This window comes from Salmo salar, chromosome ssa10 (assembly GCF_905237065.1).
Source record: "Salmo salar chromosome ssa10, Ssal_v3.1, whole genome shotgun sequence".
NCBI classification, from domain to species: domain Eukaryota; kingdom Metazoa; phylum Chordata; class Actinopteri; order Salmoniformes; family Salmonidae; genus Salmo; species Salmo salar.
In genome coordinates this window covers 21,838,765-21,851,564 of record NC_059451.1, presented here as the reverse complement: position 1 = coordinate 21,851,564, position 12,800 = coordinate 21,838,765, and the positions used below count along the sequence as shown (strand labels likewise).

The window sequence follows — 12,800 nt, the reverse complement described above, 5'->3', positions numbered from 1 at the left end:
TATAATAATAATATTCATAATAACTGTAAATAGATGAAAAAATGACAGGATTCCCTATCCATATTCAACATGATAACTTCCACTATGACGCCACCACAATCGGCAGACGCTTTGTACCACTGAGGCTAGACTGTAGTACTCACTATGTGAACGTTTCATTGTATTTGGGGGCGTAGCTGTTGTTCTTGGACTTGGTGGCGTACTTCCTCTTCTTGTCAGCCAGGTGAGGACCGATGATGTAGATCTCCACGAAGGGACGGAACACCCCTGTGGTCTGCCACCTCAGGTCATTGGCTGCCACCACTGAGACAGAGAGGGAAAAAGAAAAGGGAGGGCATTTATAAACAATGTTTTAACACCCCGTCCATAGACATTTTTTGTGTCTATGGACGGTGTGTTACAACTTCTATTTAGACAGTGAAATGAAATCTCTTACAGAATTCAGTGGACACTGACCTTTGACGGTGACCTTGTGCTCTCCAGTGTTGGGGTGGGTGAAGATCTCCACGTGGATAGACACCTCTCCCACGGCGTCGTCCACTCCAGAGCCTGGCACAACGGGGGGGGGGGGGGCACAAGTCACTCCTCTTATCTCGTTTACTGCTACTGCAGACAGGCCAACACTATAGCCAGAATACTTTCCCTTCAGCTCATACTCCCTCAATGAAAGTACAATACAGACATTATAGGCTGTATGCTTAAGTATGGCAGATGTAATTGTGCCTGAGAGTTGTAAAACAAACAACATACACTACATGACCAAAAGTATGTGGACACCTGCTTGTCGAACATCTCATTCCAAAATCATGGGCATTAATAAGGAGTTGGTCCCTCTTTGCTACTATAATAGCCTCCACTCTTCTGGGAAGGCTTTCCACTAGATGTTGGAACATTTCTGCTGGAACTTGCTTCCATTCAGCCACAAGAGCATTAGTGAGGTCGGGCACTGATGTTGGGCGATTAGCTTTGGTTCGCAGTCGGTGTTCAATTCATCCCAAAGGTGTCCGATTGGGTTGAGGTCAGGGCTCTGTGCAGGCCAGTCAAGTTCTTCCACACCGATCTTGACAAACCATTTCTGTATGGACCTCGCTTTGTGCACGGGGGCATTGTCATGCTGAAACAGGAAAGGTCCTTTCCCAAACTGTTGCCACAAAGTTGGAAGCACAGAATCGTCTAGACTGTCATTGTATGATATAGCGTTAAGATTTCCCTTCACTGGAACTAAGGGGCCTAGCCCGAAGCATGAAAAACAGACCCAGACAATCATTCCTCCTCCACCAAACTTTACAAATGGCACTATGCATTGGGGCAGGTAGAGTTCTCCTGGCATCCGCCAAACACAGATTCGTCCGTCGGACTACCAGATGGTGAAGTGTGATTCATCACTCCAGATAACGTGTTTCCACTGCTCCAGAGTCCAATGGCGGTGAGCTTTACAGTACTCCAGCCGATGCTTGGTATTGCGCATGGTGATCTTAGGCTTGTTTGCGGCTGCTCAGCCATGGAAACCCATTTCATGAAGCTGCCGACGAACAGTTCTTGTGCTGACGTTGCTTCCAGAGGCAGTTTGGAACTTGGTAGTGAGTGTTGCAACTGAGGACAGATGATTTTTACACGCTTCAGCACTCTGCGGTCCCGTTCTGTGAGCTTGTGTGGCCTACCACTTCGCAGCTGAGCCGTGCTGTTTCCACTTCACAATAACAACACTTACAGTTGACCTGGTCAGCTCTAGCAGGGCAGAAATTTGACGAACTGACTTGTTGGAAAGGTGGCATCCTATGACGGTGCCACGTTGAAAGTCACTGAGCTCTTCAGTAAGACCATTCTACTGCCAATGTTTGTCTATGGAGATTGTGTGTTCGATTTTATACACCTGTCAGCAATGGGTGCGGCTGAAATAGCCAAATCTACAAATTTGAAGGGGTGTCCACATACTTTTGTATATATAGTGTACAGGAGGGTTTGAGAAATGCCTCTGGTGCTGAAGTGGGCCGTATGAGACAATCATGCAGCTAGGAGTGGTTTTGGGTTGTCAATGTTTTTTCACTCAACAGTTCCAGGCAAAATAAATACGAGAACCATCTGATGATATTTCAAGATCTTAGGGCGATCTTATGTAGCCACTCATAGCTGTCCTGTGACTCTGCCTGCCCGGCCCCGGGGGTAGGAGCCTGTCAGTCAGGATGCAGGGGGATGACAGTGGGATAGAGGAGACTGGTGGTAAGAGAGGAGAGGGTTATCTTGGTTCTCCTCTCCTGCTGCTGGGCAGAGCAGGCAAGTAACATGCTGAGATGGATCCAGTCAGACGGAGAGACCCATTCCTTGCTAAACCCTTTACCCAGAGCAAGCATGGCGACTAGAGGGACCTTGCGGTGAGAGCAGCCCATCGGCCCCAGCCCAGTCACAGGTTATCCTGAGGCAGGGTGCACACATGCCTATAGAGGGCTTGTTATCTGGTGACTTCTGGTGGGATTATGCCCAGAAAGCCAACAGGATTTGAGCTGCACACGACCAGGGTATGTGTATACCCCGCCACACAACACAGGATAACTCATACTTGGGTTTGGGGTCTTGGCCTGGGGGTCCTTCGATCCATGCTGCTAGGCCTGGGGGTGCGGAGGGGGTTAGGGAGATACATGCAGGACCCTGTAGAGGGCTCCCAGTCAGTTACAGACAGCTTGTCTGGGAGGGAAGAGGGGTGATGGGGAGTGGGTAGGTTGATTGACTTCCTTTGCCTAAAATGTGATCTCAGTTTGTAATGATTTACGTCTCTGTATGTTTTAATCAGTGGTGACTGAAAGCAGCCTGAGTGTCAGTGAGTGACAGGCTAGTGAAGCCAGAGTTCTATAGGAGGGAGACAACAGAGTTCTGGCAGCTCTGTCTGTTTCTCTCCAGGGGCATGATGTGACTGTCAGTCCTCCAGTCACTCAGAGAATGCAGCACTCAGCCATCTGGCCTCCCTTTCTGTTGAGGCTCACAAAAACAGGCTAAAGATACACTCTTCTGTGTGGAATAAGAGCAAGCTAAACTGCTATAATTAAAAGTCTGCACGATACAGCATGAATTAATACATAATACAGTAGGTATGAAGCCTGGCACTTCATCAAGGTTAAAAGTTCCCCTTTTGGAAACCGTCCTGCATTATCATAAATTATAAAGGGCGAGCTGTGTGTGTGTGTGTGTGTGGAGAAGACTCTTCCTTCCTCTTCTACTGCTGTAATCAACCTAATATCTCAAATCTCATTATTTGACCATAATGCACATCCTCCACTACTCAGCCTACATCCGGCTGCTGACAGGAACTAGCAGAATGGCATATTACAGAGTATTTCAGTGAGCTTCTGACGTAGACATGTGAGTCACGGTGAGTGATTGTAAGTCATGCTGGTGAAGAGAGCTTGAACAAGTGTGACTCCCTGTGAGAGCAGTGAGGAGAGCAAATATTGGCTGTAGCCGATGTTATGCTCTGCATGTACCTGTGTCTCCCTGGTGTGTGTGTGTGTGTGTGTGTGTGTGTGTGTGTGTGTGTGTGTGTGTGTGTGTGTGTGTGTGTGTGTGTGTGTGTGTGTGTGTGTGTGTGTGTGTGTGTGTGTGTGTGTGTGTGTGTGTGTGTGTGTGTTTAGTGACTAAACCTCTGAAGAGGAGACGTGGAGTCAGCTCCCTCAGCTCTGATGCATACTGACAGAGAGCACATCACCTGACCCCAGGGACCACTGCTGATTGGACGATTCGGTGTTACGCCCAGGGGGAGGAGGGAACTTTCACCTCCTGTCACTGCTGGAGGGACCTGCCCTGGGGAGGGACGACTGGCCACTCTGTACATTTGAGGGACGATGGAGTGGGTGTGTTTAGATAAGGGTATGGGAGGGTGCTAACAAGGACAGGGAGCCCTTCCAGACAAACCGAGCCACACGTCATCATTCAGGAAGGAGGAGAAAAATACCTTGCAGGAGACAGACGATGCTCTCGCTCTCTCTCTCTCTCTCTCTCTCTCTCTCTCTCTCTCTCTCTCTCTCAGACAGAGCATGAGTCCTCACAGTCTTATAACGTGGTTCCCTTTGTCTGATGGCTACCATGCCTTAGTAGTTTCTGGTCATACATACTGGGTATGTATATGTAGTACATACATCATATGTGTGTACTGTATGTCATCATACACATGCATGTCGCTATGCACGTGTTAGGATGTTGTGCATGCTATTGGGCTGTCAGAGTGTGTGTGTTTGTGTGTGGGGATGAGATTAAGGTTAAGCAGGCAGGAGGGTAGTCTGAGGATGCGTATGTAAATGGAGGTCTGGTTCTTGGCAGCCTGGTGTTTCAGGCCCTTAGTGTCCACATACCCTTCTCTGGGTACACATCCTCACTAGCCGTGAACCTCACCCCCTTCCCGCCGAAAACTAGCGGATAGAGGGGGACGAGGAGGAGGAAGAAGGTGAGAGGAAGTAGAAGATACATGGAGAGTTATAAAGAGTGCAGAGATAGAGTCAGAGAGTCAAAAGGGGACTCAAATAGATTCAGACGTAGAACTGATGTTGTAATATACTGTTATCAGTGACATCTATTGAAGTTACATCATTAACCATCCAACGTAACTCGATGCAGTCTATGGTGGTCCTCATTCAAGCCACATACACACACAGCTTCCTTCCCATTGTGCCGTCGCTATGAAGTGTGGTTTAACATTCTCCAAAAGCACCAAAGTCATTTGTTCTAATTACATTTCAAATGATCATTCATTAAGTGGGGTTTCCAGCCAGGGGCGTTCAGAGACAAAGTGTGTCAGTGTTTCCACCGTGTAACACACCATCACTGTTATATCATGATTGAGGGATGAGGAAAAGGGAGAAGGACAGGAGAATCTCTCATTCATTTTTCATCTGAAAATGCCTGTCCGATCACATTAGGCGTTTCTCTTTCTGCCCCCGGAGAGCCTGACTGGAGACCTGAATGTTTCATACCGCAGAGAGAGGAAGCACTCCTCCAAAGTGTTTGGTTCTGCTCTATAAAACCACAGAAATATTGAACAGGAAATAAAAACAATGGGTGTCTGGGAAACCCTGGAGTAAACACAACACAGGGATATGTTATAGAATGTCTCTGGAGCATACAAAGGGCAAACAAGGATACAGTTTCATGGCATCATACTACAATCAATAACTGGCCATATTATACACATCAATGTCCATAAAGATAAACAGACTGTACAGAGGTAGGTAAAGGAGAGAGGAAGGAAGTAAAGAAAGGGAAGACTTGAGAGTGAGAAAGAGAGAGAGAGAGAGAGAGAAACTGGGGGAAGAGATGGGGTGGATAGGCACCCTACCTTGTGCGTTCTGAGATGAAACAAAGGTCTTGATGAGTTTGTCTGTGGCCTGGGTGTAGAGGGACAGGGCGTAGTGTAGAGACAACAGGTCAGGACTCTTCTCCAGGAAGGTCTTTTTCAGCCCCACCCCTCCAGCATGGAAGTATTGCTACAGAACGGCAGAGAGAAGACAGAGTCAGACTATTGCTGTTTCCAAACTAGGCTGAAGTGTGTTGAGTATGCATCACAAGACCCACACCCGTATGTCACAGAAATAAACTACATGCAGACCAGTGGCGGTCAGTGCCGTTTATGATGAGGGAGGATATATTTTTCATGAGCATGGCCTTATTTCTATTAGCCCATGTTGGATGACATAAATAGTTTCAGGCTACTACATGATACTCAAATTTTCCCTATACCCATCATGAGGTTGCTACAACCAAGCCTATGAATGAACGTTTACAATGTAGGTGCACACAGGTCGATAGAAAATGTTTAGGTTACAGACAGTGACACATTCTATACTGCCTTGCACTCTTGCCTGCATCTAGCTGATCTAGGGTGTAATCAATAGTCCAACAGTTGCAAACAAGAGTTTCTATTGGACAAATTCAGGTATTTTTATCCCCGTTTCGTTTGCTTCCGTTTAAGAAACGTTTTTCAACACAATCGACGGAATGAATACACCCATGATCACGCATAAACACAGTTCACTTTCATAGCAGCCACACTGTATTCATTCTAGCCTCTATGCACTCTCCTCTCACCTTTACTCTTTGTTTGTGGACTTCAATGAACAACACATCAGCTGTATGTGACCAGGTGAAAAAACCTTTCCAAGCCAAACCATTTCATAACCGCTACACAGAGCCTACATCATTGTCCCCATATTAGCTAAAGTAACGTCCTAGTCAACATAGCTAATAGAATGAATGCGTTAATAAACCTGCTACAATCATGCAGTAACTTTACAGTGTACAGTCAGTAAGAAGTTAGAATGGCGGACCCCGTTAGCAATAAATTAATAAAAGCAAAAGCTTACCTTGACTTGGAAGAGTTCCAGTGTTGTGTTGGATAGTCATAGCCAGCTAGCTAACATAGCATCCCTCTGTTTGAGCTGGGTTTTTTCGTTACTACAAACTAGCCAGCTGCATTTGCTACCTAAGTAAGTGAAACTGAAAGTGAAAAAAAATGACTAAATCTCTAACTCTCTCTCTCTCCTCATTTTTGAAGAAATTAATTTGTTGAAAACTGTCCAACTATTGTTTTTCTCTTTCTTTGAGTCAACTACTCACCACATTTTATGAACTGCAGTGCTAGCTAGCTGTACCTTATGTTTCAGTAGTAGATTCATTCTCTGATTCTTTAATTGGCTGGACAACATGTCAGTTCATGCTGCAAGAGCTCTGACAGGTTGGAGGACGTCCCCTGGAAGTTGTCATAATTACTGTGTAAGTCTATGGAAGGGGGTGAGAACTATGAGCCTCCTAGGTTTTGTATTGAAGTCAATGTACTCAGAGGAGGACGGAAGCTAGCTGTCCTCCGGCTACACCATGGTGCTACCCTACAGACTGCTGCTGAAGCTACTGTAGACCTTCAATGCAAAACAGTGTGTGTTTTAATCAATGATTTGGTGATGTGAATATATTTAGTATAGTTTTATTTAAAAAGGATAACTTTGTTTTCCAATTTAAATGTTATTAAATTCACTGAGGAGGATGGTCCTCCCCTTCCTCCTCTGAGGAGCCTCCACTGATGCATACCCATTTCAGACATTATACAGACATTCCATTCGTACTACTTCGTTTTTTTCTGGGATAATGACACATTGATGTTTCCTGAGGATGCACTACTCTGGTAACACACAGTGGTTTAGTATTCTACAACTATAGCACTCTTGGCATGAGGAAGAGCAGTAGTTGCCATTTGGCTCACTGACAAGTCCTTATTTAAATGACCATTACAAATTAGCCTCATTTACCTCAGCTTAATCTGCCTTAAATCAAACTACACAGGCTACGGAGGAATTCCTGCATCTTTAAAAGAGCCTTTCTAGATTAGGGTTGTTGAACTGCACTAGCCTGAGGCGTACACATTTACTGACCTTCAACAGAAGGCCTAAAATGTGCTGCTCTCTGTTCATAATATAATATGCTGTGCATTTTAAACAATGATCAAGTCAAAGTGTGTGTGTGTGTGTGTGTGTGTGTGTGTGTGTGTGTGTGTGTGTGTGTGTGTGTGTGTGTGTGTGTGTGTGTGTGTGTGTGTGTGTGTGTGTGTGTGTGTGTGTGTGTGTGTGTGTGTATGGGCACACGTGCGTGCACGACTGTAGCTGAGGTCCTGGGGAGAGAGAGGGGTGTTGGGTTGTACCTTGATGGTGTCCAGGGCCAGTTCTATCACAGCACACTGTTTAGGGGACAGTGCCTTGGCCTCCTCACGACCCATGTGCTCCTGAGAAACACACACATACAGATTAACAACACAAACAAATAACTCATTATCTGAAATACAGACAGTGCCAACGTGGCACGAGATACGATGTGTGGTACCTTTATCTTGGAGAGCTGTCCCAGCTGCTTGGCAGCGTTGGAGATGAGCTGAGTGCCCTAGAGGTGAGCAGAGGTATAAACAGAGGGGGAGAGAGAGAGAACAGAGAACAAGGGAAGAGGGCGTTATTATCGTCACGCCACAGGGTAGCTGTCACACAGACTAACGTCACATCACAAAGGACAGACACAGTTCTGAGTCATTCATATTCACACTCCAAAACTCACTTAACACATCAAAGGACTGACAGAAATATGATCATACTTGTCATTATCTCGCTCACGAACACGAGCACGCACACAAAGCAAGACAATGCAGTACAGGAAGAGAAGACAGGAGCTCAGCTTATTGCAAGAGCACACACACACACACACACACACACACACACACACACACACACACACACACACACACACACACACACACACACACACACACACACACACACACACACACACACACACACACACACACAGACACACAGACAGACAGACAGACAGACAGACAATGCAGAGGTTCAACCAAGCCAGAACCCTACAGCCTGTGCAGTAGCACTGTGGTGATATATCCCGTATCTATGACGACTCTGTGATACTCTGTTAGCAGAATATATCACTAAGTGCTCCACACAGTACCCATCACCATGGTTACACCTTATCTGTAAGATAACACTCTTCAAATTAGAGCAAAAACAACAGAAAAACAGACAAAACAAACAAAAAGACCTGTACAAAGACTCAGAATCATTATCATCCTACAAAAGGATTATAACAAGAAGGGTTCCACTCTCATCTCATAAATGTGGCTGATCAAATCATTTATGCCATCATGGACGTTCAATGCCAGTCTGTTGAACAACAGTAAGACTGCAGCAGGGACATGGTCATGCAGCGGGCCAACAACAGTCCGGCCCTAAAGGCTGTTTGTTAGTGTGCTAATGTTGTGTAATGTTAACCCTCCATGTGTCCAGCACTACTGTGGGGGCTGGGGGGCAGGTAGCTACAGATAAGTTTACAGGGGGTGGCCCACAACAGACAGGACGGTAAACCGGCAAAGAGGAACGCCGTTTTAAAAACAAAGGTGAGAAACGATCGCTTCCACCACTTTGTTTCGGACGGAGAGGCGAGAAAACACAGAGAAAGAGACATAGAGAGGAGAGAAGACAGGACACATTGAGCTAAAGTGATTTTAGTCCTTACATCACTGTGACAAGCAAGCTTCACCCTCCCCTGTAAAGAGAGGACATTGGTTAATACTTCAGGAAGGATCCTGTCCCCACAGTCTGATTGGCTGACTGACTAATTGCGTGGACATCTCAGTAATTGTCCGTCTGATAGGCTAATAGATATGGTTCAAAGCCAATCCGTTCTATCTCTCATTTGTAAATGGGTCCGACAAGTAAAATCTACAGATCAAATTCTACAGATCAACATAAGGTATATTTGTGCCTTTATCATTGACCTTAAGAGTTTAACCTACAGCTGGCCAGTCAGGTCTAAATCAGTATGAGCAGTAGATCCAGCACGGTAATGAACCCATACTAGATGCCTATAAGGGGACAGGCCACTGACGACCAATAATACAATACAGTTGAAGTCGGAAGTTTACATACACCTTAGCCAAATACATTTAAACTCAGTTTTTCACAATTCCTGACATTTAATCCTAGTAAACCGTAGTCTGGCTTTTTTATTGCGGTTTTGGAGTAGTGGCTTCTTCCTTGCTGAGCGGCCTTTCAGGTTCTGTGGATATAGTACTTGTTTTACTGTGGATATAGATACTTTTGTACCCGTTTCCTCCAACATCTACACAAGGTCCTTTGCTGTTGTTCTGGGATTGATTTGCACTTTTCGCACCAAAGTACGTTCATCTCTAGGAGACAGAATGTGTCTCCTTCCTGAGCGGTATGACAGTTGCGTGGTCCCATGGTGTTTATACCTGCGTACTATTGTTTGTACAGATGAACGTGGTACCTTCAGGCGTTTGGAAATTGCTCTCAAGGATGAACCAGACTTGTGGAGGTCTACAATTCTTTTCTGAGGACTTGGCTGATTTCTTTTGATTTTCCCATGATGTCAAGCAAAGAGGCACTGAGTTTGAAGGTAGGCCTTGACATACATCCACAGGTACACCTCCAATTGACCTATTAGAAGCTTCTAAAGCCATGACATCATTTTCTGGAATGTTCCAAGCTGTTTAAAGACACAGTCAACTTAGTGTATGTAAACTTCTGACCCACTGGAATTGTGATACAGTGAATTATAAGTGAAATAATTTGTCTGTAAACAATTGTTGGAAAAATTACTTGTGTCATGCACAAAGTAGATGTCCTAACCGACTTGCCAAAACTATAGTTTGTTAACAAGACATTTGTGGAGTTGTTGAAAAAACAAGTTTTAATAACTCCAACCTAAGTATATGTAAACTTCTGACTTTAACTGTACCTCCACCAGTCCGCAGATAGAGTCCATTCACACATCTCACAATGAAAAGCTATGTCTAACAGATAGTAAACCATTTCAAAATAAAACATTTTTCAAACAATATTAGAAAAATGACAAATATTCTACAAATATAAATAAATAAAAGTAAATCAACAGAAACCTTGATTTTCCAGACCAGGTACGATAACATTTCGGAAAAAGCTTAAAGGCAGAAAATTGCTTTTCTTTAAGCATTGAGAGTGTTTTTTGTGCGGTAAAGCAGAAGTGTGTTCTTAGACATAATGTCTACTGCGTGTGTATGTCACCAATCCTGAACTCCACAAGCGTTGAATACTACTTCTGGTATAGACCAGCCTTGGTGAAAGTATATACCTTAGAGTATCACTATGTTATTGTGACTATCATTCTACAACAACAGGACATGGAACCAAACCAGGACAGATCAACACAGCAGGCCTGCAGAGACATACTAGGAGACTTACTACAGTGGAGTTGGAGAAGATCAGACGCAAGCAACAGACCCACATAGGGCAGGGTGACACACTTCAAACAGGGAACACGTGGGGGGAGTGGGAGAGATAGGAGAGGGGGGGCAGAGAAGAGAGGGTGGGGGGGGGGGGGGGGGCACCAGATATTAAACCATCACAACAACAGTCACCCATAGAAGGAGTAGAGTCCTGGAACACGATGCAAGAAGAACAAGGCAACAGCTAGAGAAGTGTCACTTCCTAAGGACAGGAGAGTGTGAAGGAGAGAGAGAGAGCACAGAGAGGGGGCAGGGCAGGGGTCAGTGGGAGGCAGGGGGTTTCCCGATTGGAGGGTTCGTAGGGGGGAGGGCGGCGCCCGCTCTGAGTCAGTCAGGAATGCACCATGCTGCTGTCACCTCAGAGAGAAAAGGACAGAGGTGGACAGGAGAAGAGAGGAGGACAGAGAGAGGAGGAGAGGAACAACAGAGCAGGTAGAAGACAGAGAGACAAATAGGAGGAGTGAGGATGTGGGGGGGGGATAGTTTGCAGCCACATATAGCAGAGGACCGACCACCTTGCACTAACGGACTGTGGGACAGACAGACACACTGACACGCAGGAGTGCCGTACTTACAATCATCTGTGGAGGAAGAGCAGTGGGAGCAGGATGTAATAACCAGAAAGAAGGGTCAGTGACGCTGCAAAGAGCCCCAGATCAATCCTCCAAGCAGCAGCAACACGCATATCAGATGGAAGGGCAGAGGGCCAGAGGGACCTACAGTACTGACTGAGACTAGTGCTGTGATGATACCATGTTCCATGGCAAAAATGAAAACACAAAGCAGCCCAAACTCTTTGGTCCTTTAAAACCCTGCTGTATGTAAATTATTGTGTGCTGTAGCTTTGAAAATAAGTAAATGTGACTCTGGATGACAACATAATGATGTTTGTTTCCAACATCAGGGCTGTTTTCCTAAAGAAGTTAAATCCGCTTTGTGTTTTGCTTCCTTGCCACGATACTAACGAGTATCGCGATACTGGTATCATCCTGGCCCTAACCTAGACTGGTACTGGTACTGTAACCCCCCCTCTGGACCCTGTCTCTGCACCCGTGGGAGAGCTGAGAGAGTGGCCGGGGACAACCCACCATACACTACTATAGAATGATGTGAGGCTCTTTTGTTACCAAATAAAAATGAGAACAGATATATCAAAAACAAAATAAATACCGGCTGCTTTCCAACATGAAAGGCTCAGAACTGAGGGCAAATCCTGGGTCCAAATTGCACTTTTTTTGTGTGTCTATTTTACTTTTGAGTTTGAAGTAGTTTAGATGTTAGTTTGTGACTAGGAGCACTATCCTGGAGAGCAGCCGTGAGCTGGGGTTAGAATGATATGATGCACTCCTTCCCACTTTTGAGTTTCACTTAAATCCATCGAGTGAATGGAAGAGTTGGGGTCTTTTTGTATGTGGACATGGGGGCTGGGGAGAGGGGCGTATCAGGATAATCTTAATCACTAATCGGATCTATTTATCCTTATAGTGTAAGCAGAGGAGCCATCTTATAATGTAGACAAAATGTCTGCCATCTCAACCCTACTCCTCATCCTGTCTAATAGCTGTCCAGGCAGCTCACTGTGGGAGAGTGTTCACTGTACCAAATGCTGAAGTCCTCCTCGGAACAGATCAAATATTCACATAGCACATATCAGAGCAGTGCCTTGACTAAAAATAACTCTGATCTGTCTTGGTTCCCATCCCATACTGAGAGGTGGCTTGTGCCTGTGTAGCAGTTGGCATTGTGGGTAGTGTTGGCAGTGTGGGCTGTGTGTGTGTGCATTGAAGTATGTGAGACGATGTGCATGTCAGTGTGTGTGTATGTGTAAGTGTGTGCATGTTAGTGTGTATGTGTGTGTGCATGTCAGTGTGTGTGTCTGTGTGAGTGTGTGCATGTTAGTGTGTGTGCATGTTAGTGTGTGTGTGTGTGTGTCTGTGTGTGTGTGTGTGTGTGTGTGTGTGTGTGTGTGTGTGTGTGTGTG

General features: G+C 45.4%; 1 protein-coding gene across 11 annotated transcripts in view; it reads right to left on the bottom strand.

The window, feature by feature from the left end:
* unc13a (unc-13 homolog A (C. elegans)) overlaps positions 1-12,800 on the bottom strand; it is a 54,486-nt gene that overhangs the window by 4,418 nt on the left and 37,268 nt on the right. For 2 of the 11 annotated variants that reach the window (XM_045687490.1, XM_014216365.2), the window contains 8 exons: positions 11,395-11,400; positions 9,049-9,078; positions 7,852-7,908; positions 7,673-7,753; positions 5,321-5,468; positions 4,341-4,397; positions 457-549; positions 144-303 (listed from right to left, as the gene is read on the bottom strand). In XM_045687490.1, the coding sequence (XP_045543446.1) occupies positions 144-303; positions 457-549; positions 4,341-4,397; positions 5,321-5,468; positions 7,673-7,753; positions 7,852-7,908; positions 9,049-9,078; positions 11,395-11,400 (632 nt within the window). The remainder of the gene's footprint in view (positions 1-143; positions 304-456; positions 550-4,340; positions 4,398-5,320; positions 5,469-7,672; positions 7,754-7,851; positions 7,909-9,048; positions 9,079-11,394; positions 11,401-12,800) is intronic. The other 9 variants (XM_045687493.1, XM_045687499.1, XM_045687495.1 and 6 more) reach the window with 6 other exon arrangements.